The sequence below is a fragment of the Mytilus californianus genome, unplaced genomic scaffold, assembly GCF_021869535.1.
Source record: "Mytilus californianus isolate M0D057914Y unplaced genomic scaffold, xbMytCali1.0.p SCAF_2, whole genome shotgun sequence".
Lineage (NCBI taxonomy): Eukaryota > Metazoa > Mollusca > Bivalvia > Mytilida > Mytilidae > Mytilus > Mytilus californianus.
In genome coordinates, this window is record NW_026262668.1 from 67491081 (window position 1) to 67518909 (window position 27829).

At 31.7% G+C, this 27829-nt stretch overlaps 1 protein-coding gene across 1 annotated transcript; it reads right to left on the bottom strand.

Annotated features, from left to right (window-relative positions):
• Positions 1 to 10047: 10047 nt before the first annotated feature.
• On the bottom strand, positions 10048 to 20086 carry LOC127729273 (perlucin-like). The gene is made up of 4 exons (XM_052237008.1): positions 20076 to 20086; positions 19739 to 19784; positions 11855 to 11936; positions 10048 to 10652 (listed from the first exon to the last, which is right to left on the bottom strand). The coding sequence occupies exons 1-4, from the start codon at positions 20084 to 20086 to the stop codon at positions 10426 to 10428; spliced, it is 366 nt and encodes a 121-aa protein (XP_052092968.1). The 3' UTR covers positions 10048 to 10425.
• Positions 20087 to 27829: the final 7743 nt, after the last annotated feature.

Genomic DNA, 27829 nt, shown 5'->3' on the forward strand with positions numbered 1-27829 from the left:
TAATACCTCTATAATTGAAAATGTATTATCTTTTTATATGTTCACTGTAAATGCATTATATACTTTGTAATTTTGTAAATGGCTAGCTTTTACCGAGACTTCCAAAGAATTTGAAAGGTATTAACAAATATATGATGACATATACTTCTGCGTAAATAAAAGGCACATATTTTAATTTTAACATTTTAATAGAATTTCAATTCCACCAAAATCACCAGATTATCTAAATTATCGATAAAGATATCAATTTATGTATGCATTATAACAATTATTAATAAAGTGAAAATAATTTAAATAGAAGTTTTATATAATTATTATTTTTTTGTCTTTTTCACACCATGTAATGTGTATTGCCAGGTTCTATAATTATAAGGGAGCATTTGATTTTTAAGGGGGGAGGGGGAGGGGGGGACTAGGATGAAATTTGTAAAAAAAGGCAGGACAGGAGATTTGGTTAAAAAAAAAAGGCAGGATGAGCAACTTGGCAAAAAAAAAGGCAGGATGACAATTTATGTAAAATAAAGTCAGGATAAACTAATAAAAGAAAAGGCAGGACCGAATAGAGTGAAAAATAAAACGGCAGCACAGAGATTACAACTAAAAAAAAAATGCAGGACAAAATTGGTCATCCTACCTCCCCCCCCCCCCCCCTAAAAATCAAATGGTAGATCCCTAAGTTAACCTCGGTTATAGAGTGATCAGCGTATCTAGTGAAAAGCTTCACCTACAGTACAGTGATGCCCGGGTGCTGTATCTGACAAGCTATATCCTTGCTGAGACGTATAATACTTCTGATAATATGTAATATATGTTTCTGTTTTTAATGTATAAATCATATTTCTTTTTTTTTATTAAATTCAGTTACTTTCTCACCAGAAATTAAGTTTCTACAATAAATCTGCTGTAAACAGGATATCTTAAAGTATTCTATAGGTTTTCTGACTTCGTCCCCTTTCACAGGTAACACCTGCCTCATATTGATTTTTAAGATATAAGGCAAAAACGCAAAAAAATGGTAAAAATCGTATTCAAAGGGCATTAACTCTCATAAGGCCGTGACTTATGATTTCGATATGCAAAATTATTTGTAGAACTTGTCTTGCTGATCATTTTTGCATTTTAAAGTTTCTCTCTATCTAACAATTATAGTTTTCAAGATAATAGGCAAAAAAAACCCAAAAAAAAAACAAGTTAAATTTGTCAAATTAGTAGACAAAATTTGCATTTTACCCCTATGTTCTATTTTTAGCCATTACGGCCATGTTGGTTGGCAGGCGGGGTCATCGGACACATTTTTTAAACTAGATACCCCAATGATAATTGTGGCCAATTTTGGTTAAATTTGGCCAAGTAGTTTCAGAGGAGAAGATATTTGTAAAAGTAAACGGACGACGACGACGGACGGCGGTCGCCAAGTGATGAGAAAAGCTCACTTGGCCCATTGGGCCAGGTGAGCTAAAAAGGTAAAACATGCTACACAGAGGAACAAGTGATCAGTATGCTGGAGCTTCTTATTGACAATATATTTGTTGAATTTGGAGGTAGACTTTTTCAACAAATTGTCGGCATTCCTATGGGAACGAACTGTGCGCCTCTCCTTGCCGACCTTTCTTATTTTTTATATGAGTCGGAGTTCCTTCAGACACTTGTCAAAAACATGAAGATCAAAGATGCCAGATCATTTAATTTCACATACAGATATGTTGATGCTGTTATTTCCATTAACAATCCAAACTTTTCTGATTGGGTTCCAGTAATATATCCTCCAGAACTAAAAAATTAAAGAAACAACAGACACGGCTTCCTCCGCCTCAATTTTAGACTTATACCTCGAATTTGACATACGCAGTCATCTCAGTACCAGAATCTATGACAGACGAGACGATTTTAATTTTGAAATTATCAATTTCCCCCACCATAGTAGCAACATACCAATTTCACCTGCATATGGGATATACATTTCCCAACTCATTCGGTATTCACGAGCTTGCAGCTGCTATTCAGACTTTATAAACCGTTATAAAGATTCTGAGCAGAAAGTTGATGAACCAGGGTTATGTTAAAGAACGACTCGTCCTTTTTCTAAAAAGTTCATCGGAAGGTACCAAGACCTTGTTGATAAATATTCCGTATCAACTTCACAAATAAAACATGATGGTCTTGAAGTATAGATTCTAGGTACTGACGTTATTTATCATCTTGATTATACGTGTTATAGTGTTCTTTAATTTTTCTTTGTAAATAATTAACAATTACTGTTTAGTTCATTTTTGGTAATATCCTTTTTGCGTGGTTCGGTACTCATACATCCCGCCAGTGTGTTATTGTGCTATGGTCATTTTTTGTATTCTTGTCTTTCATTTTTGCTTATGTGTTTTGTCTATATGCCATTTTGTTTTCTTTATTGATATTTTTATGTTTTATATTGATTAAGATTATTATACAATGTTGACTGCTGTACCCCTATTTTTGACATTTTTACCTTTTATGCCTGTTTGTTTTGTTCACACATTGTTGTCAATATAATGGAATTTTATGCGACTGTCATACAAGTGAGAGGTTTAGCTAACTATAATACCAGGTTTAATCCACCATTTTCAACATAAGGGAATGCCTGTACCAAGTCAGGAATATGACAGTTGTTTTCAATTCGTTTGATGTGTTTGAGCTTTTGATTTTGCCATTTGATAAGGGACTTTCCGTTTTGAATTTTCCTTGGAGTTCGTTTTGTTTTGTTATTTCACTTTTTACAGATCTTTGTTATTCTGTTAAATTGATAACAACTTTTTTTAAAACTCGGGACGATCGAGATCGAGCTTATTAATAACATGTTATAGCAGACAGCATTTTTACAGCTAGATGTCTTTAGTTGTATGTGTGTTGGGATGCTGCCTTGTTGGCGTATACCTGATATTTTCTTATATTAATAAAAAAACAATAATGAAAACATGTTTATTTCAAAAGGAATGTTAATTTTATAACAAAATAAGATAGCCTTAGAAGTTATATAATCATATAATTATTCATATCATTTTCATTCTTATTTTTTGGACAACTTGCTGGTGATCAAAGGCAGTCCAAATTTAAGTTGACTTAGTTGTAACAAATTATAAAAGAAAAACTTTATAATGTAGAAGCTTAAGTTAGAATACATAATTTTTCCTACTGCAACTGCTATTCACTACTTTTACACTTATTGCTAATTTTACTATGTTTCCAAACAATAATGATAATTATAATTCTTTATGTCTATCTCTACAAGTAGTTATAAAACTTATAGAAAATTATTAAGTAATGACATTTATTTGTTGATGAATTTCTGTTATTCCTTCGGAGCCACTGTTTGATAATTGCATTTAAAGTAATCGTAGAAGTATTTGAGTGATTCCACAAAAGTTGTCGTTCACCAATTAACAAATTGACAATAAAATACAACGAGGTACCGAACTTGCATGTTTCTCTACAGGCATAAAGATGAATCCAAAGAGTATCGATGAAAACAATCTGGTTCATTTTATGAAATAAACATGATTGCAACAATCAAGATGAAGAACAGCTATTAACGATCTTTCATTTGAGAAATTGGTTTGCCCTTAACATTTCTCGTGTATATCCATTCAAATCGTTTCTATTTTAATAGCATAGTAAAGGTTTATAGCTTAATTACCAAAAGGAATGATATTCCAGATATTGTAGGCACAATGAATTGCTATTACAGGATTAGACATTATGCAATGTTCTGCATATCTGAGCATATCTCTTTTCAGACAGATAAAAAAGGTTATTTCTTTCGACATTGGCCTAATACTGTTTTTATACTGCAGTAAAAAAATGCTACGGTTGTATAGATGAAAATATTAAATGAAACTTATATATTAACCCCATATTGTGATGAAAAGTGATGTGACATGAAATCGAAATGACACGAAATATTCCTTTGTTACTATATCACTGTGTCTAAACTACTCCGGCAAAAAATGTTTGGACTCGATGGTACGGAAAGAAAGATATTGATAGGGAGATTGCAAAGCTTGTCACTTTGAGCACCTCAATACATGTATTTCTGCGTATGGAACGAAAGAAATGGGTCATGTCAAAATGGAAGCACCCGGTTTTGTCAATGTGTACAACCCGGTTTTGTCCTAGATTTCACAAGGCAGAACCTGGTTTTGTCAAAGAAAAAAAAAGGCATAATCGCATAACATAATTGAACTTCAGCAATTAAAAGGAGTTTGGTGGCTGGTTGGAAAACGATTTCTTACAGAGGACAACTTATTATTTATTTGAATCTGTAAACACTTGAATTCCTACTTTATTGGAACAAAAATAATTATAATTTTCCTTTGCATTTAAAAAAAATACTTTAACTGTGAAATAGATAGAATTGAAGGTTAAACCGCAAATTGAGGTTTAAACTCTCTATATTTTTGAATTATGTAAATTTTAGTGTTTAAACTTAAAAATTAGAGTTTATGGTCTTAAAGATTGAAGAACGCACATTTGATATGTGATTTTCTTGCATAACAGGATGGTTATCTTTATAAGTAATCCAATCTACCTAGGGGTGTAATATTTCCTATGATCGTTTAAAATAAATCTTCTTAAGGCTAAATGTTCATTATATGGCATGATAATCAGACAAATGTATATATGCTTGCAGAATCGCCATAGAAAATGAATGTTTATGGTAAGAAAAGGATTACAATAATCATGCATTAAAAATCAAATCCATCTATCCCTAATTGTAACTATAATACTAAGTATTAATTAGTATAATAGTCTCAGGCCATCGAGAAAATGCAATAATGATTATTAATAGTTGTATAAATAAACTGTTCTATTCTCTCTCAATTGTGGTATGATTATCGTACATTGACGTTGGTCAATATATTATTGACAATATATAGGGACGGATTCAGGTTTTTTCAAAGTGGGCGTAATTCAAACAGCTTACATACCGCAGAGCGTAGCGAAGCGAACAATGTTTTGGACGAATTAAGTTAAAAAAAAAATCGTAAAAAAAATATTTAATATTTTTTGGGCCATCAAAGGTGGGGGTGGGGGCGTGTGTGACCTATACGCCACTGATGTTATATAACTAAATCGTATACCGACTTAAAATTTTATAAGAAATAAGAAAGCAGGGACACCCGCGAAATTGGATGTATGTGAGTAGGATTATCATGTTTATTCTAAAAATTCACATTGATATTTTGGAATTGTCGGAATGCGAGACCAAGGGATGCAAATTCGTGGCGGCTTGAACTATTTGTATGAAGCTTCATATGTCAGAAGTTAGAAGGCCTGACTGCAATATGCCTCGCACACAGATCTTTTATGTAACGATGTTTCTATCTGTCATATGTCCATTGCCCTTGACCTCATTTTCATGGTTCAGCGAATTCCTAACAAAATGAATAGCTGATAATGGTTGATATCTATGATCAAGGTTAACATTTCGTGTTAAAGTCCGTATCTCTAATACCATAAGTAATAGGTCAACTATATTTGCTCGTATGGCGCATATGACTATTTAAATGACCTTGAACTTATTTTCTTGATAAATTGGTAAATGTTCATTTTTTTAGGGGGTTGGTTTTAATGATTGTAATGTGTTCATGTCCGTCTGGCAGGTTTCATCAGACCTTGGCTTTTTTTATGGTTCCATGAACAATGTTAATTTTATGAGATACTTTTATTAAATTATTTATCTTACAGACCTTCAAAATCAATTCGATAACGATCATTCCAGCAGTCGCGACATGTCAGTGCGTACAGTCACATTTGTATAAATAAAACGTAGTATTTATTTTTGTTAAAAAAAAACGCAATTGAAGTTGTTTTGCCATGTCTGATTAGTTTATCTCGTTCGTGTAAGCCTTAATTATGAATTGTTAGACTTTTTTTTAATTCAAGAACGGTGCAATCTTGTTTGAAATTCTTGGTTGGTTTTAGCTCACCTGGCCCCAAGGGAAAAGTTAGCTTTTTTTCATCACCTGGCCCCCGTCGTCTGTCGTCTTCCATTAATTTTTTACATAATCTTCTCCTCTGAAATTACTGGGCTACAATACATTTAACAAACCTTATCCACAATCTTATGTCGGGTTTAAAAGGTCTAACGAACTTATGTTTAACTGTTTTTCATCATCATTGGGGTACCCCGCTTGTCAACAAAGATGGCCGACATGGCTTAAAATAGAACATAGGTGGATGCAAGTTTTGTCTATTATTTGAAAACAGCTATATATAGAGAAAACAGGGGCAGATATTTTCACAAATTTCTCCTTTTTTCCATTTTTGTCTATTATCTTGAAATATATAAAAGTTATATAGCAAAAATGATCAGCAAGACAATATATACAAATAAGTCGACTTGGTCGATATCCTTGTAAGAATTATTGACCTTTAATTACGATTTTTACCATTTCTTTGCGTTTTTGCCAATTATCTTACAAAAGTCTACTCCTCTTTAACAATTTAATCAAACTTGGCCACACGCTTTATTGAGGTATCTGGTTTAAAAACCCACATGATCAGCCATTTGTAAATTTATTTTTTGTTTCAGGGTACCATTGTTAACGTTGCTTTTCATTAAAAAAACCAAAACCGAGTTCTATACAAAGACAAAACCGGGTCATTGTGTAGTAAACAACATTGACAAAACCAGGTGCTTCCATTTTGACATGACCCATTTCTTTCGTTCCATACGCAGAACTACACGGATTGAGGTGCTCAAAGTGATTAGGTTTGCAATCTCCATGTCAATATCTTTCTTTCCGTACCATGTGAACAATTTAAGGAGAAAGTTAAACAAATTAGAGGCAAGGTTCACTCAATTCGTCATTTTGACGTGCATTTTGACTTATTTCTCCGATAATCTAGAACGGTTGTAGAAATATTACATCTCACAATAGAAAATAGTTATATATGTATAAATATTTTTCGATATCATAACAATAGCAAATAAATAAACAGAAAACTACCTTTTCTCCGACTATTGATGTTCCGTCACCGTGCCGGATATTAGATACCATCGAATCCAAACATTTTTTGCCGGGGTAGTTTAGACACAGTGTATATTTGAAAGATAACGACAACAGGAAGTTTTCTAGCTGCTGTTTAAATAGTAATAAATGTCCCAGATTTCAACCAACATTTAAATAATAGGAGTTTTTAAAGAAATAAAATACATGTTATTAGTAGTTTCTTAAAAGTACATATACAATTAAAGCAATTGCATTAAAGGATATCGACATTTGATACGTTGGACGGAGCACAAGAAGTTAATTAGACAATTATTGTTGTAAAATCTTTATTCAAATTCGATTTTCGTAATTGTAATACGGTGACTTATGGTTGTTTACATCTTCTTGCGTTGGTGTCTGTGGTGGATAGTTGTCTCATTTGCAATTATACCACATCACTATTTTATTATATTTTTTTCCCTTTGACAGAACATGCATAATTTACCCATATTTATTCATCAAGTTTAGAATTTTAACAAGTAGGCATTGTAATTTAAATGTAAAAAGGATGAAAAATGATCAAGTTATAGTAAATGCTAGACTGTATAAGTAAGTGATTGATAGATATATACTTAACTTTTTTAATAAACTCGTCTGTTCAACAATTTGCTAAAACCAGTAATTTTTTTTTATTCAGAGCCTTTTAGTAATGAAAAGCTCCCATAAGTTACTATTATTTCAAGGTTCTGTATATATTCAGTCAAATATTTTACCGCGGTTTCTATACGATAAGGTAAACGAAATCTGATTGGATAAGTATAGTCTGCTTATGCAGTGAGTTCCATAAATCAGGAACATAGTTGACCGTTTTTCGTAAGCACCTTGCTCACGTTTAAGTTACCATGCCAACACGTTTCTTCTGCCTACGCTTATGAGGTGCTACGAGTTGCTCAATGGTACGCAAACAATCTGTAATGTACTATTTAAGGGTACAAAAGTAGACAGCTGCTTATTTCTCTAGCGTATACGACCACAGCATTTCTCTAGTTAACGTTTAATTGCACTTTGGTCCGATTAACACGGTGTATATTCGGAACGCTTGCTTTCCGATTAAATCGCCGGTAAGGCTTGCTTTTCCGATTCCAGAAACGCGTACTTTCCGATATTGCAAAATATTACAGCGAGTATTGAAAGTTAGGTTACTACAATCTTTAAAAATAATGGATTACTAATTTTCTTGAATAAAATTGAAGTTGACTGAACAAAAAAAATAACCAGGTATCCAGTTTCATTATTCATTGTTTCTTCGAATAAAAAAATGAAAGTGATTTCGTTTACATCAAAATTGCGATGTCTTGAAATATAGACTTTGCAGCCAAACATATTAAAATTTTAACAATCTCATCCACCATTAATGATCTTTCTCAACATAGTTTTTTAAAGGGGTTGATTTATCATTTTTATACAAACTATAAGACCCCAAATGATCTTATACATGTAAGGTTAATTCATCGTTTTTTCTTCATCTGAAAATCGATGTGTAACGCATACTTTGAGATTCAGGAAACACTTACTTTAAGTAAAGAAAGTTCAGTCAAACATAGTATGCTCAGACATGTTTCATTGAAGAAACAAATATTTTAATCTGGCAGAAGGACAAAAAATACTAAGATTGATAATTTTCGTAATGTTACAAGTTACAATCTTTAATATCTAAAGACCTTTTGAGAATGGCCATACAACACACAAATATTTATTTAACAGTTCTTATTTACAGTATTATAGGCCTTCAGTTATATTTGTCATCGTTTGTTTTCAATGAACACACGCGCAATCACCCCTCTACGTTCTATAACACAGACTGGTTGGTTTTATTTGTCTCTAGTTTTTCACTTTTCCGGCCTTGACTGGCCCATTGGATTTGTTCTTTTCCTCCTAAATTTCGCATTTTAAAATTTCGAATGAAAGATGTATCAATTTCCAAATTTTACATAAAATATATAGGTAAAATCGTCAAAAAGGCTTCAGTCATAATATGTCTGGTCATTAATGTACCACGAATAATCATGCACCTTGTCACTTAGTAAAATTGGCATATCTTAAATTAATATTTGAAATGACTGTTTCCGGTTTTATTTTTGTTTCATCATTTTCACTGAGCTTGGTCTCAGTATAGAATCGTGTTTCTTAAAAAAAAAAAGTCTTTTAAGCATGCAAAATCTTTGTTCCTAAATTATTCAAATAAAACATAAAGTCTTTAAAAATAGATTCTTAGTAAGGAAGTAAAGAAGACAGTCTGACACACAGCTTGGTGCCGAAATAAATAAGTATTATTTAACTAACATGTATGTGATGCACTGGCATACCAATTCAAGAGTAGATTTGACCAGTTGCCGAACAAGGTGACAATTCAACTTGTTACATCGGCTTTGTCGTAGAGTGTTAATTAATAAACATCAAAAACAAATACACTTTTATAGCCTGCATGTGATCCGATGATTGGGGAATCGTTCCATCTGAAAAAAAGTTGTTTTCTGAAAATCGGAAAGCAATCGTTCCCCAGAACGACGCTGAAAATAGACAATCTGAAAGACAGCGTTTCCTGTGATTTTTTTCAACGGGAATTTTTTTTCTAGATTAAATGAATTTTGAGATATGGAACAGTAATAATGAAAAGAAAGGTAATTAAACGATTTGAAAACTGGATTAGTTTAAAAAAAAATAAACAGTTTTATACAATAGAAATGCATTCTTGTGTTTAATCGTTTACAGTGTTGCGTTTGTGGTACCGTTTACGACCTGATAAAATAATTTTATAATGGCATGTATTACATTTTTATCAAGTAAAATAGCTCTAGTGTTCCATGAGATACAAGAGAGAACACCAAATACCACCCAATTAGAGCATCATCCATCCTCATCTCGTGTCTCCTGCTTCTTCGTCAACACAAATCCGATAGCAAGCGTTACGCGTATCGGAAAGCAAGCGTTACCGTTGATTGAATCGAAAAGCAAGCGTTCTGACTATACACCGCGAATAACACTTTATTATTTTGTCAACGTTTTACGTTTCTGTCATGAATGTCTTAGTTAGAGAGAATAGAGAATTGCTTTGGACGTTTTTAATGTATAATGTTTATTTTGAAACGTAAACTAAGTCTGTAAACGCTGTACATGTATGCCTTTAAGCGTCTTCATTTTCTTTTCGACTTTACATATAATCTGTCATTTATAAAAAAATTATTGACATGAAACGATGAATTTTACGTTAGCATAAATGACTCTTTCCGGCTTACCTATCATCAGCTAGTTGTGCCAATTTCACTTTCTAAATCAAATAAGTTTACTAATGTAGAAAATCCGCACTATTGAAGTATATATAGTCCACGGCATTTTAACATGTATTCTAAACAAGTAAATGTATCACTTAGATTCTATCCAAAAAATGATGACAAATAAGTCATATGTCACAAATAAATGGATAGTTATTACCAGTACATTCACGGTCGTCCCATAGATATTCACCACTAAAATAACGGTAAACCATACAATTCTGATCTCCACCGGCATTATCAGGTCTGCTAGGACCCCAATAATCAAGTAGAATATTCTCCTCTGGGTTATTCCATGTCCAGTTACCTTCTTTTCCTTCATCAGAACCGTCGATCCAAACATAATGAACACTTCCTGAAAGCAAAACCATAATTTGAATATTATATAAATCATTGTTTTAAATAAATTTGGTTTTATGTATTCAATTAATGAATTTGATGGTTCATAATAAATAGCAGATACATGAAGGTATAAAACGATTTATTCGTCATGGTGTTAGCAAGAGTATCAAAAGTCGAAATCCAGAAAGTCCTTACAAACTATGTTATTTTCATAGGTGTACAAAGTTCTACACGGTTAATTTACTAAACTCTATACGTTGTTACAGGTTGCTTGAGTTTCCTGTAATGATTTCCTTGAGGATTGCTGCTTATGAGGAAGCTATATAACAAAGGGCTCTTGGTTGTAAAGAAGGAGTTATCTCTTCGTAAGTTTAACGAACGTCATTATGATTTAATTGACCTATAAAGAGTTATCATATCTAGTGCCATTATTTGAACCGTAACCTCTTTCCCTTCCGGCTCATCCCTATACGTTGGGTTTCATGTTGTTCAATCTTTGGTTTCTATGTTGTATTTTGTGGAATGTTGATTTTTTCTTTTCCGTGATGTTATTTGTTTTGCGATGACTTATGGTTTTTGATTACCCCTTAAGGTATCTTCTTACTTATATCTATTAATGAACTGTTACTTACGGCCTTAGATACCAGAATAATGGTCCAATCTATATCGTATCCTTATTCCGATTGTGCCATTTTGACTGAGTGTGGATTCGCATGGCGGGTAATGCATGCATGCATATATGTACATATAGATGGTGACCCTTACCCGGTCTTGCTGCTTTTGGAGTTCATTCGATTCCCCCGAGTTTTTGTTTGTTTTGTTTGTTTCCTTGATTTGTCTTCTTAAACGATTAATGAGATTTGAACATCGGTAAACTACAAGCGCCTTAATTTACTTACGGACAATACTCATTGCGACTGTATTTTGGAAAATAATCCAATAAAACAAAAGCAGAATATAAGTAAAGCTTACTTATTCTTGAAGCTTATAAAAGTTCTTGAAATTTATGTGCATTGAAGACTGGTACGGAGTAACAAATATTGAACTAAACTGCTAGTCTGAAAAAGTATTTCATATATTCAACATGTCTAACTATTAACGTTACCACAAATGAACATATCTGCGTTTTTGTATTCATACAATTGGGTTGTTAAGATCAAAACAATCGAGTGTATAAATAAGTTGTATTCTGGTAAAATTTCGTTAACAACCTACCAGGTATGACGTTTCTAATCAACTCATCATCAACAGGGTTCAAAACCTTTGCAAGGTGTCCTCCAAATGAAATACACTGTGCCTATATATACAACAAAAAGAAGAATTTCATTGAAAACTGCAGTTAAATTTGATTTATAGGTCTAACATTAAAATGAATCCACTTATTTACCGTACTGTGTATACAGTTTTGGAGTTAACTGAAAGAGGGTATTGACATGAGGTCTTGACTGGAAGTATTAACTGACAGACTTCTTCCCAATAAAACGTTTATGGCGTAATGGTGTATAGTGAAATTGTGTGTGGTGCATGGATCAAAACGTCAGCGACGTTACATCTGCCGTAATGTTAATTTCAGTTATTGCACCCTAAATAAAAGTAAAAAAACATGTTTATTTTTTCTTTGAGTGCATCATCATGATCTAAAATTTAAATCAATAGTCTTGTGCAATAATAAAATACATTTATTCAATTTTAAAGAAAACGTACACGTTCAAATTAAGCGTATTTTTAGTGTGTCGCGTATTTTGCATTTCAATCTATGAAACAGTAAATAGTTTGCACTACAGCTGCTACCACCAGACGAAACGGACCAACTTAAACAAGGACTAGTCATGAAGATCAGATGAAAAAGTGTAAAAATGGTAATGCTCCAGAACAAATAATAAGCGTAACCTTTATTTTGCATGTAAACAACCATTGACTTCCCCCTTTTCCTAGCGTTACGGGTGTTTATTTTTGTAAGAGCATCTGGTAGTGTCTTGCTGTAAACTTATTCTTCAATACCCAAATATTTTGTTGAAATCTTATTTTATACGAACAAACGCCGCCATGCTGAACAAACAACATCGAATTATTCTTGAAATCTTTTTAGAAAATTGATAACGTCGTAAAAAAATCTTCCCAGCGAACCTAAAACGGCAAGTGAGAACAAGACGAATCGAGACTACTCCAATCCATGTTTAAACATATAATTGAAATTCAAATCATTTGAAGAAAAAGATCCTAAAATTTGTTGAAAAAATGCATTATTTGATTTCATTGCTAAAATGACAAATCAGGACGGAAAAAGTATTTGTTTGTAAACACGCTTATATGAAGCGAGTTCTTTCATTATTTTTCTAAAATTTATGAAAAAATAAATAATACTTTTTTTCAAAATTCTAATGAGATAATAATGTTTTAAAAAGGCATTCAAACGCATGCAGTAAAAATGTTTTTCAGAATTTCTAACTTTTTTTTAATTTAAATATTGCTAATTTTTTAATACCGCAAAAGAGATGGAACCATCTGACTATTTCTATTTCTAACAAGCATCTCTGAAAAAGAATTACAACTTTTTGATTACTTCAAGCAATTTCTATAAACAAGAATCAGTTTATATATAATGTAATCAAATTTTTTTTGGAGCATTTCAAGTTATATTTGCTCTTTCCTGATGCAAAACAGTTTGAATGTTCATACACAGGAACATCGCTTAACATGGGTGTCCAAGACATAACAAATCATGAACATCGAATATTCCACGAACTTCGAATTTTAATATGGAGCTGCTAGTGTCAAACTCTATATTCCATATCATAAACAAGAACCATTACAAAATATCAAAATTTTATCAGCAAGAACACCTAATATTGACAAAAAAAGAAAGGAAATGTTGTTACAGACGTTCAGTAATGATTTCAATAATTACTATTTCCAATTTTCTTTCATCAAAGTGCAAACATTTTGATAATTAAAACTACTTGATTTTATATAATAATATTGTTATCTTTGAATTTTGAAAGAACTTTTGATGCTCTAATAATATATTTGAAATTATTTCTATTTCTAGAAAAGTAGTGTAGTTTTTTATCATATTAATATTACATATTTTTAAATCATAATTAAATTTTACATTAAGACTTCCCGCTTTTTTCCCTGATCCTGGAACTGATAATCAGTATAAGAAACTGTTTAATCCGTGGGTACTTAAAATGAAACTTCCAATAACTCTTTGAGGGGTCAACGTGTGACATACTACAGGATTTTTATTTCATTGAGCAACTATAAACACTTTATGGAACTTTTGCAATTACGATAGTAATTTTGACAATCCTTAATAAAACTCGTTCTCTTCAACAAGGTTAAATGTGGTATTTATTTTGTAGGCTAATAACAGGGCCTTCTTGCACAAAAGGAGTTGTATTGAAGCACTAAATTTTGTAGAACACACAGTGATCTCAAGATGTTTTTTTTAAAGTTATTTTACTGTTAAATGGGATATTGTTACACCATTGTGTGTTTGCGCAATATACTTTTATTCGTATACCAGTAATCATAGTAAATATCTGAATATAAAATCAATATCGAAAACAAATTAAACAATATCATAAACTTTTTCCAGTGTTCCTATTTATCATCATACGTTTTACTTTTTCACTTTATTGTATTTCCTGTATTTCCTGTATTGAAACTTTCATCAGAATCACTGAAGCTAAATATATAAAGTCTAATACATTCAAGTTGTTTCAATAAATCTCAACCATACAACACAAATCAACGATAAATCTGAATACACTCCTCCAATCGATACTATTTGCATCGATATCTAAACATCGATTAGTTCAAAGTAGTAAACATGTTTTCTTTCGTTTTCAATTAACTAACAAACGTTTCAAAGAAAATTCATCTCACCTTTTATCTCCGATTTGAAGTCATGAAATAGAAATCACTAACATTTTTTACATCATATTCTGTTGAAAAAAGTCAAACTTTGTATGGTACAGATAAAAGTTTATTTAGGTTTTGATCCTTTTGGGAATGGGGAACTTGTTGGAAGTGGTGGTGGTGGGCAAATGAGGCGGTTGATGAATTTGATTATAATAATAAAGACTATAGCTAGATATAAGAAGATGTGGTATGAGTGCCAATGAGACAACTCTCCATCCAAGTCAAAATTTATAAAAGTAAACCATTATAGGTCAAAGTACGGTCTTCAACACGGAGCCTTGGCTCATACCGAACAACAAGCTATAAAGGGCCTCAAAAATTACTAGTGTAAAACCATTCAAATGGGAAAACCAACGGTCTAATCTATAGCTGTACATTTGTGGATATCCATAAGACATAAATGGGTACATATAATTTGGTTTATAAATTGAATATCTTGACATACGTGGCTTGATCAGATGAAACTGGACGGGTAATGGTACTATGTAACTGAAAGAGGGACGAAAGATACCAGGAGACATTCAAACTCGTAGATCGAAAAAAAAAACTGACAACGCCATGGCCCAAAAATAAAAAGACAAACAGACAAATAATAGTACAGATGACACAACATAGAAAACTAAAGTCTAAGCAACACGAACCTGTGAAAGTGTTATAGAAGTTGTTTTTTTATAGGACTTGCACATCTGGTTTTAACATAGCAGATGATTCATATGAGCATTATTGTTATCATCAAAAATATCTTAGAAAGAAGAATTTCTTTTTAGCATGCTCAAATTTGAAAAAAAGCTTTATAGAGTTCATCGTCATCATGTTTTGGGTCTTGTTGTGGGATCTTACAGTTGTAGAACTTCGCAAGGGTTAGCAAATCTCTCACGGATAGGTAGGTACACAATGCATATTTCACAGGATTAATAGCTCTTAATTTTGGTTTCATTAGATGTGTTAATGATGACTAAGACCTATCTGCAAATGTATAAATATTTTTTTTCATGTCTGACCTCTGTTATGTCACTATTCAAATATCTGATTTCTTTCTCTGTCTCCTTTTTCTTTATGCTCGCTTCTGGTTTGTGAGTGTAGCTCCTACCACCATACTCAAATGAAGTCCATGGCTCTTTGTCACAACGTGATATATCCTTGTTTTCATCTGATCTATGACATAGAATATGGCATATTGAACATGTATGGTTTTTGTACGATCCTTCAGTTTCAAGGAGATGAACTTTTTAATCGCATTTTGAGCTGCATAAGCTTTTCCTAATTTGTCTTTCAGTTCTTTCTTAGGTTTTCTTGAAGCTTTGGCAAATTTTCCTTTTCATTATCTTTTTTGAATGGTTCTAGGTTGTTATTGCAGTTACCCAAATCACAGGTTTTTGTGATGGTATCAATATTCAAATGTTTAATTGCAACTTCGATTTTTCTTTTATGACCTAAGGGCATTCTTTCATCTTGGGTCATGATCAGCAAGTCGTCTTTTGTCTCCTTTGTATCGATTGTTCATACAGAGTTAACGTATGTAAATCCATGTTCACTAAATGTGGCAGAGTACTTCTTAAAACCTGGACCCAGTTGTAATAAACAGTCTTCAGAGGACTTCATTTTGCTCTAAAATTGCTTAGGTTTAGAGTCTCACTTTGCTTGAGAACAAGTAAATGCCAATGTTTTTTTCTTTCATTGTATATTCATGTATAGATTCGTATAAGGTGAATCTTTATACACATTTTCACATATTAAAAGGAAGAAACAAGGAACAGTTGGACAACACCATCATCTTGATTTACATAATCAGTTTAAAGTCCATACTATTTCCATGATTTTTTTCAACGAATGGAATTTAAGGAAAACAAGAATTGCAAATACGGGATGAAATAACCCAGTTCTGAATAATTATAATTAAAAGATTGCATCATTCTGGATTAAAAACATATTTTTGTTATCTCCGAAAAGACTGGTATTAGCCAAAAACTATTAGTAAATGCAGTTATTTTGTTTTAAATGACAATGTAGTTAAGGAGAGTCTAGAAGGGACACCATGACAGAAGAAGTGTTAACATTTCAGGATGTTTTTTCAAGACATAAAACTATCTAAAACTTATTCAGAAATAAGAAAAAAACTAGTTGTAAGTGGGGTCCGTCATCAGCGGAATGTTCCATCGTTCAAATATTTTTCACATTCTTGTGTACATGTACTTGGATACTCATAATTGGAGACTTTACCTGTTGAAACTTACAAAAGATTATATCCGGTTGCAGTCTGATTAATTTGTGGAATTCATAAGCAATAAGAACCCAAATACCTAATTTTTTTATGAAAGTTGTGTAATAAAAACATGTAGTAATGGATATAATGGAAGGTCGGTCAAGGTTTTTAAGCATTTGAATTACAAAGATTTGCTTCAATCGGAAATTATACAATAAATCTACTACATTCAAGATTTGATGGGAACTGTTTTAATGTTATTGATGGTCCAACTGGTAGTTTTGAACTTATAAACTCTTTTGCTGAGGCTATTGCTATCAATGATGATAAATTAGCAAATAGACAGCAACCCATTTATATACCTGGTGACCAATTATTATGGAAATTGTGCTTTTAGTGATTCACTTAAAGTTAATATTACTAGTACCTTACCTCAACTGTTTAGACCAGAGTTACCTTAAAATATCTATCCCCATACCACCTTCAACTTAATACATGTAAATATTGCTTTCACATAATAGAGCAAATGTTGAGATGAAACAGTGATTTCGGTTTTGTTCATACAAGAACTGTAATATTTAATGCAGTAAAAGGTGGAACAAGAAATTTGCCTTCTCAATTCTTACTAATGCTGTCCTTATTTGATTCGATTTCTAACTTCACCTTAATTATGCAAAGTCTTAAAGGTAGAGATGAAAGTTGAAAAGAAAGAAATCCCCAAACATTTAAGGTAGATTCATGGTATACCGCCATTTTGGATTGTACAATCTCAGTACAAAAATGGTCTAGTTATTTGCCCAAATCTGCAAATTTGAAGACAGATTTGCAATTTAATGGTTAGATTGTTTATTTATATAAGGAAAACTTGGTGATTTATTGTATTATTCAAAATATTTAAACAAATATCAAATTTTGTGTTTTTAGAATCATTTCTTTCAAATAAGCCATTTAAGGGGAGATAACTCTTTTAGTAAAAAATATATACTGGACTGAAAGGGAAATTTTTAATTTTTACATGTAGCAAGAAAACAAGTTCGGTGACACCATTTTTTCTTTTTATTTTCTTAAAACATATTATAAAACCTATCTTCTTACAATTTATTTCAATATTCTATCTCATAGATTTTTTTTATGCACACAAATGTGTTTTTTCATGAACAATCTAACCAAATTTAGGCAATTTTCAACGACTCATAGCTTAGAAAATAGCACGGTGACCCATACTTTTTATTATATTTTTGAAAAGCATGGTAAAATCTTCCTTTTGGCAAAGTATAAGAAAATTCTATCTCAAAAAGTATATACTTATGATCTACCTTAATACAACATCTAATGCAGCTAAAAGAGCTTAAATTGTCAAATAATAGTACAAAACATTCCAAAAGAATGATATCAAAACAGTTGAAGTTTCTTTTCAAAATTATTGACAATTGTTTAAAAAATTGTCCTTATGTTTCATAGATATTCCATTCAATTTCTCATTTTCTGAAAAGAAATAACGGTTTAGTTTATTTATTTCGTATTTTCCCTCTAACCTATAGGTTGATCGATGTTTCATTAGGACAGGTCAATATCTGGTACCTTAATTTAAATATTGTCATTTTCAAGTTTTTATTGGTCAAATAAAAAAAATATGGAAAACACATAGCAAAATTTTATAGTAGAAATAATTTGTTCTCTTTAATCAGTGTTATTGGAATGTAGTCTCATTGACAATCATACAACATCTAATTTTTATATTATTGGGCAAAATGAAAAATATAACTTTTGTAAAAAGTTATGAGAAATGTTTTAGACAATTTTATTATAACTGGTGCGTATTGCGAATAAATTATACCAGTTTCTTATGATTGGCTTTTTATTGAGAAATTTAAGGTACTCATTAAATGAAATCACTAGAGAACAATAGTTACTGATTCTATTCAATGGCACAATTCATCTTTCAAAAATTAAAAAAGCTTGCCTAACACCAACTGATTATCATGTTAGTTTTTTTTCCTTCTTGTCAGTTACATACACGTTGTTTGTTTTTACACTTCTTCTTACAAATGTATTTATAGGTTTGAAAATAATTTGAAATAAACTCCTCATTGATACCAGTATTACAAAGACTTATCTCCGTTTGCCTTTTCCATCATAAACCGAATATAAATTTTACTAAATGTTAAAATAGGAAAGATCAGGCGCCCTGATTTATCAATTGAGTGGAAAATTGAAATCTATAGAAAATTCTATATGGATTAAACAAATTGAATTAAAAGCTTTGAGACAGACAAACAAATTAATACAAACAACACATATTTTCAACTAAAGATTTAGGCAAAACGAATGCTAATCAAAACTGGGACAGTTAAGAGAGATGATCTGGAATGTTAGCATTACAATATATTTAAGCTACAAAGCATTGCAACATACGAAACTTTAACTATTCAACAACTACTTGTCTAATGATCATCTTATTAAACATATTTGAATGAAATATTTATTGAACTGTAGACAACAACAAGACACATCAATTAAAAAAACACGTTTAAGTTAATACATAAAAAAAAGCAAATGGACTTTGAGAACCAAGTCCATTGTAATGTTTCGTGACTCAATTGTTTTGTAATTCTAATTTGACCAACAACAAGATTATGACACATAAACTACAAACCCAATACACATGCCTATAAAAAGCACAAAACAAAACATAATAAAGTCGTAGCTACATGTATAAACCCACTTAAGACTGAGGGCTACTTTAGTCTTCTAAAAGAATCAGGAATTCCTGCTCTACACTCTTAAATGTCGAACAACTCTCCAAGAAATAGGAAAGAAGGACATGTTGAAACTACAGACAATTGGCACGTAATCTACAAGATAAACACAACAATTCATTCACTTGTTCACAATTTGTTTTTTTTTGTGTGTAAAGTTATATATGTGCAATTTATTTGTATGTTATCGGAAAATATATTACTCATCACCTCTGCATCTGGCCATGTTGTTAGCTGATTGAAGAATACTTTGGATCTGAAAAGAGAGTATATTTATATAAATAAGTAAAATATGGTTTGCCATTTTCAGTTTATATTTCACATGGACCAGAAGTGATATTGGAGGTAGTTTAATATAGAAAAAAAGTAAAAATAACAAGAATACCGAACTTCAAGGAAACTTCAAAACGGAAAGTCCCATATCAAATGGCAAAATCAAAAGCTCAAACACATCAAACGAATGGAAAACAACTGTAAGAAAGTAACACTAACTGATTAGAGACGTCTGTACTTTCGACATTAATCGTACAGTTCCTACGTATCAGACCTTTCATACATACTATCATGCATGTGTATACCACTCAAAGAAAGTTTTGCAACTCTTCCATAGAGATTGGGGGACAAAGGTGCAAGGGAAATGTTAGTTTCTCTGTTCATATGTAATCAGTTATGCCATCAGATTCATCACTTAGACCAGTTTGTGCGTTGTATGCATTTTTTAAAAACTAGACCATGCATCTGCAAATAATTGTTAACATTGTGACTTTTAATTTTGATCCCTTCCATTAAAGTTTGCGAACAGTATAGCTGTCTAAAATTTGACCAACATAACTGTAGTACTTTTGAATACACAAACGATTGAAGATTGAGAAAACAAAGACTTGAAAGAAAAATCGAGGTTTTGCTTTACTTTATTTTCAGTCAGAAGCTGTGTTTGCTTAACTTTTTTGATAGTTCATAATGAGCGATGAAACATTGAATTTAGATTCCAGTTTGAGTTTTTTTCCGGTTTCAATCTGAAATATGCTCCATCCTCATTATAAATGCCATAAGTTTATATTTATGCCTAATAGGTACGATATTAAGATAAGATTAACTTGTCGAAAATAAGAGTTTGTTCCCAGTATTAAGATTTTTTTTCTTCAAATTATGTCCTGTGAGGTGCAGTATAACATCAATTAGCCAAGGGAGAAACAATTGTCATCCTATAAAATACAAATAACTTGTTTTAAATGATTTAATCAAGACGATGCTTCTCTAAGTCATTTTACACGCTTAAAATCTTAACCTTTTTGTTGATTAATCTATTATATTGTTTAAATTTCGTAAATTTTCAAATTTCTTCAGTTTAATTATTACAGTTCATATTTTTGCCGTTTTAAATAAATAATGACCATTATATTTTTCTGGGTGTTTTGTTTGTTAGCGGATATGTTCCTAATGAAGTAACTACAATCCCGTTCCCTTTTCACGTATGTGACCTTCCGAATTAAACTATTTACCGAGATTTGTAATAGCATGAGCAACACGACGGGTGCCTCATGTGGAGCAGGATCTGCTTACCCTTCCGGAGCACCTGAGATCACCCCCAGTTTTTGGTGGGGTTCGTGTTGCTTAGTCTTTAGCTTTCTATGTTGTGTTTTGTGTACTATTGTTTGTCTGTTTGTCTTTTTCTTTTTTAGCCATGGCGTTGTCAGTTTATTTTCGATTTATGAGTTTGAATGTTCCTCTGGTATCTTTCACCCCTCTTTTAATTGATTTGAAAATCAACATGATAATTTTAAAGAATCATAGTTATCTTAAAAATAATATGATTATCAGTATTATGTGCAAATGGTCGTGAATCAATATTGGTTATGAAAAATGGTACAAATGATTTCGGATATCATATCATACTTGTATCTTTAAATACAGATTTTGTTGCATTTTTGAACAATGGATCAGAAATGTGAGATTGATTAATGCGATTGCAATATAAGAATGCTTCATAAATCAGGCTATTAGTTTTCTCGTTTGAAGTGTTTTACATTTGTCATTTCGGGGCGTTTTATAGCTTGTTATGCGGTGTAGGTTTTGTTTATTGTTGAAGGCCGTACGTAAACTATAGGTGCTAACCTCTACGTCTTTTGGTCTCTAGTGGAGAGTCGTCTTATTGGCAATCATATCACGTCCTCTCATTTCTTTTATATTTATACAAATAATGCTTTCAGAATTTAAGATACGAGTTCTTTTTTTTTTGCGAAACCTATTTCATCGCAATCTTTGCAGTAAACATGGCAAATTTTTCTGAATTTTCAGTTTAAAAATACTTATATTTGACAAATATACATCCCGTTTTATATATAAAACGTCTGCATTCTTAGAAGTTCCCATTTTACATACATTTCTTCATTTAGTATATTATATAATTATAAATGGAAATACTTTCATATATTTGAAGGTTTGACGGTAATAAATAAAAAAAAATGTAATTTTTTTGGCAAAAAATATGAACACGATGAGATAATAATAATAAACAATAGTGAAATCTGACTGGAATCAGAAACATTTTCAAATTGATCTCATTTACTGACTATTCTTGAGTAATTAAACATGTGTAAATCGAACTTCGCCCTTGTCTGGACTAAATTTACATTCATATAGGGGTTTGATTTGGGACAGCTTTCACTGCATATATGACCAGAAGGGGTTTAATAGAATGAAATCCACAATATGGTAATTCGTTTCATTTAACATTAATCCCATTCCCTCCTCAATTGGTAATTATTTCCGATTTACATTCAATAGATGATAGAAGTGCCATTAATATGCAAAAAAGACTGTCCCAAGTATGATTGTAATCAAGATAAAGACAAAACAAACATAAATTGTCTCTTTTAGTATTATGCCAGTCTATCAATTAAAAAAATAGAGCAGACATTCTATTTTAGCTATTTGGTTGTTTTTTTGGAAAAGTATCACATGTCCTTATGTTTATGCTACTCGAAAAAAAATCATGATCATAAAGTCGTCGACTTGATGGTCCGTCCGTCTGTCCGTGGGTCTGAAACAACTGCTTTCCGGAAGAAGTCTTGAATTTCTCTTTCTTGATTCAAACAAAACTTATACCAATGGAATATATAGGGAAGGGAAAAAAAACTATTTTTTTAAGGTTCAATAGGTCAAAGATTAAGGTAGCCGTTACCAAAAATTAGAAAAATGAAAATAAACACATGGTTTCCTGATGACATCTTGGGCTTTCCTTGCTTGTTTAAAATACATCTTATACCAATTGAAGATTTGAGTAAGAGGGGAAATCGAGTAGATTTTAGAAACAATAGATTCATTCGTGATCGTTGTTACTTAAAATACCAAATAAAAAAAAAATGAACAAATGCTTTCGGGATGAAAATTATTAGTTTGGAGATCAAAAATTGGTCGTGCCAACTTTCTACTTGTTATAATTGATTGCATTTCGTTTATTCAACGTCCAGTGACAAAAACAAATTATAAGTTTATAGCATGTCCTTAAAATGTTAATGACGAATGAACAAATCCCTAATTATACCAACCGACAGTCTAAGTCAGATTTTCGTGCTTAGTACTTAAAATGGATCAAGAGTCAGGACACATTAATCCTAGCCGGCCAGTCTTCTAATTTACTATTATTCTTAAATCTGCGTGTTTTATAACGGACACAGCAGACACGAATTTTAAAGTTTCAAGTTTAATCCAGACGGGGGTTTGAACTCGTATATTATCGCATTCATAGTGAGCACGCTACCCCCAGACGACCAAAGTGGTTTATTCATTTATAGATAATACAGGTAATATAAAAAGCCAAAAAAGCACTTTAAATTTGATAAACTTTGACAAATCTAAATGCTTAGATTAAGAAATGTAACACTTACAATATCGTATGTAATACTTCCCAACCAGGCGAGGCTTCTAATTGAAAATAACAGTGTGTTGCATTAAAGTAGCATGCATTAGTTGCTCCATTATAGCTAGCAGCACAACATTGTGTCTTCTGACATTGAAGAGCACATTCCAACTTTGAAGTGGTAATGTATGTTGGACTTGATATAGACGGAAATTTTGTATCCTTCTTTATCAAGAAGTTCCCAACATTTTCGGCCACACTGTAAAATAAATACTCCAATAAAAGTTGAAAATAAATAACATAAAAATTCATGATTTTCTCTGTTCGTATTTTTAAGCAAAATTCCACAAATGGTTGACAACACGAGGAAACATTGGAAGCAAACTTTTCAATGTATAAATTATTGATAATAAATAAAACAAGTGTATTCAAAATCATTCATTTAAACACAGAACAACTGTTTTCAATCTAAATGGCGATCGACCACGTGGCTTAATAGTTGTTCATGTCGATGCCAGGAAATGAAGTAGACACTATCTAGTAGATTGTGGCTAAGTACAATTCAATATAACATAAAGAGGTTGAAGTATGGTGCAATATATGAACAGTTTTTCTTCGCTCTATAGCCATTCATTTTGACCCAAACGTTTTATAAATATATAGAGCGTTTGAAAGCATGAATTTGTTTTAAAAACATTGAGTACTTTGAGTTTCACTACGATAACTTCTATTTTCTTATATGGTTCTGTATAATTATATTAAATCTATTGTTTATAGTTTTGATTTTTGTTTTTTGTTTTTTGTATGCTGTTCAATGAACTTATTTTATTGAATTTGAAAGTGCTGCTGAACTTAGATTGTGTTGTGAGACTCTAATTATATCTTATTTGTTTCTCACTGATCGAGATAAAACAAAAATAATAATATTGGGATTGAAGCAATTACTAAACGTTTATAGCTTTTCATGTTGACCGAAACTTCTTATCAATACAGGAGCGTTTGAAAGCATGAATTCGTAATTAAAACATAGAGGCCTTTGAGCTTCACTACGATAACTTCAAGATTTCTTATATGATCTGTATAATCATATTAAATCTATTCTGTATAGTTTTAGTTTTAGTTTTTGTATTCTTTTCAATGAACTAATCTGATTAAATTAAGTGCTGTCATTCTTAGATTTTGTTGTGAGACTCTAATTGTATCTTATTTATTTCTCACTGATCGAGGTAAAAAAAAACGTTTGGGGTGAAACATTCACTAAACTAGTTGAACTCTTTCCTGTAGCTATTAGGGAAACTCTTTGCTATTTCTTTGTGTATTTCCGACTCCAACGATTAACAATTTGCCTTACGATTTACTTTAAGCGTTAACTTTTATATTTGATTGCTGTTTCTACCACATTTACCGAGTCGTTAGGTTGAACATTAGGCAAAACAACTATAACATTTTAGAAAAAGTAATTTTTGACATACGAGGAACACAGATAGGTGTTTCAGTCTGCTTTATCAAAAGAGGGGTTGCTATTTTGGATAGGTGTTTCAGTCTGCTTTATCTGAAGAGGGGTTGCTATTTTGGATCGGTTTTTCAGCCTACTTTATAAAAAGAGGGGGTTGCTATTTTGGATAGGTTTCCAGGCAAATCTACAAACAAATTGAAAATATAGGAGAACATGAAATTCAAATGAGTTGCACCATGCTATATCACAAGTTAAAACTTGCCAATATGAAAGGAAACTATGGCTAGTCCAACAGAATGTTAGGAGAAGGTATGATAAAGTTACTTTCTTTTTCCCCGTGAATTCGAAAATCATAATGTATTATTAAATTAATCTGCCAAAAAACATCCAGCAGTTCATGGTAAGACATTATTCTGTCAGATATCAGTACTTATATAAATGAAAACATTGGCATTTGGGCTTCAAACTTCTTACATTAAGTGTAAAACAACAAAAACTTGAAAATAGCCTCATTTTGAGATCTTGTCATTAATATGTAGTTTACACAAAAAGATATTTTGCTACAAGATGTATTTAACAAAGATGCTAATATGTTTAAAGCATCTTTTTTGGTAATGATCTTGCTCAAATATATATATTGACCAAAACGTATGCGTGAAATTGCCATTTAAGGTTAAAAAGGAAATTTCGAAATGTTTAGAACGTAATAGTGGCATTATAAGTTATCTTTCTGTCTGAAGTTTTCAGATTTAAGCAATTGCTTCATATATCAATAAAATTAACAAAATTTTGAGAGCTGGAATAAGTTTACCATGTTTACTATGTTTGAAAATTGATGGCCAAATAATGGCTGTTATCGTACCTCGTACTTTCTATTTTTTTGTTGGCACATACTTAGAATTTAAAAAAAAAATACTTCCAAATACGAACGTCTTATTTTCATTTTAGCAGTGCGGTTTTTTTAAGAGGTAGTCGATAAATCTAATTCGATGAAAACATAGGGTGTTGATATTAGCACCTCGTAAGTGTCCCAAAATTGGTCACAGCTTGTAATGTATTTGCATTACCAGAATGTAACATTCCTTCAATTGTAATTATTATTTAGAAGGTGATTGATTTTAACGAACTTATTTTCGGTACAATAAGTCTGGCAGGACAAAATAAATATGTATTAAGTTAAATGATTAAAACATCATTATGAAATTTTAAACAAGTGATAAAAAAACCATTAATAAGAAGATGTATTGCTTAGAAAGAGTGCAAAACAATACACTGTATAATAGATGAAAATAATACAGCAATATTCAGTTAATATGACGTTGTTTTCTGAGATTCTTTTCTATAGCTATAGCCTTTACGTTCAATAATTTTAAAGCCTCAATTGATTTTGGTTAATTGTGATCATTTTATAAAACACAAAATACCACTTACTGATTCAGTTAAGTGTCAATTATTGCGTAAGAATCGAATCAACTCAATACAATTGTATAAGTTGTAAAATTCTTATATAATCTGAATAGATTCTCATGTTGTCTTTTTCCTTTTCATAGCGCTCTGCTCTTGGTAATTGGAGATTTATCGTGCAATCTTTTCACCCTGCATTCAGCCGTTGTATAAACATGTACGTCCATACGTAATATATTCACTTTTTATTATATTCATTTTAGGATTGTTGCTCGCATAATCTTTGTTTTTCTTTGTATCTAAGCAATCCTTATTGTGATAGCATGGCGGATGGAATTTCCATCAAATCTAAAAAATAAAACAAAAAAGGTGACCATCAAATTAATTTTTTTTCTCCTTTTCTCTGGTAGGTATTCAAGATAAAAATGCTAGGCTTAAAATTGTATCGGATATTAGTTATATTTTGTACTTTAAATGAAAGAAATGTAGAAACGCGACAAGCTAATACTAGTATTGTTCAAACTGTCAAACCATTCAATCGATACATGCATTTTTGCATCCATAGCAGTTTATGAGAATGTCTGAATATCATAATGAAAGGGTTATATAACGTGGAGATTTCAGATGAAAAGCACGTTATTTAGCTATAAAATTATAGATTAATTGATTGATTGTTGCTTGCATTACGTCTATTGGCAAGTATTTCATGCATAATGACGAGGACATATTAACATTTGATATAACATGTAGATTCTGCAAAGTAAGTCGACCTTGATGACTAGTGGCAAATTTTGTCTGCACTAAAAATGAGGGCGTGTCGGATAGGGGTTGATTTTCTGCCTTGCAAACGCCACCTACAAACCCCTCAAATTGTTGTTACAATGGTTTGTTTTTGCGCAAAAAGAGTCACAATCGTACTACACGAGGCATCGTGTTGAACGTCCCTTTTACTCTAACGTGGCTGTGCGTAGCCAAACGGCGCCCAACTTTATCAAGGGCTTTACAGCTGACTGGGAAAAGTCCAGGGATAATTATATTTCTATTCCCCGTCACTGCATTGGGTGTAAAAAAAAAGCGTAAATATTTAGATTAATTAATTAACTTATAAACTAGGTCGTTAGTTTCCTCGTTTGAATTGTTTTACATTTCTTTTTCATGTCGGGTCCTTTTATACCTGACAATACAGTATGGGTTTTTTTTCTCATTGTTGAAGGCCTACGGTAACCTATAATTGATTGCATCCACGTCATGTTGACGCTTGTTGATAATTGTTTCCGTGGCAATCATGCCACAACCTTTTTATATTATATGTATAATCATGTAAAAATCTTAACAAGAATGTATTCTTAGTAAAAAGAGGCGTAAGATACCAAAGGGAGAATCAAAACTTCATGAAACGAAGAGAGACCGACAATATCATGACATAAAAAAACGAAAAACGAATGAAACACAAACAAACAAAAAGCCGGGGTAATAACAGGTGCTACATGTATATGATATCGAAAGGTAAGCAAATTGGATCCACGTGTGTTGTACCCGTCGTTTTACTCATGGTAAGTACAAATTCGGTGTTGAGTTC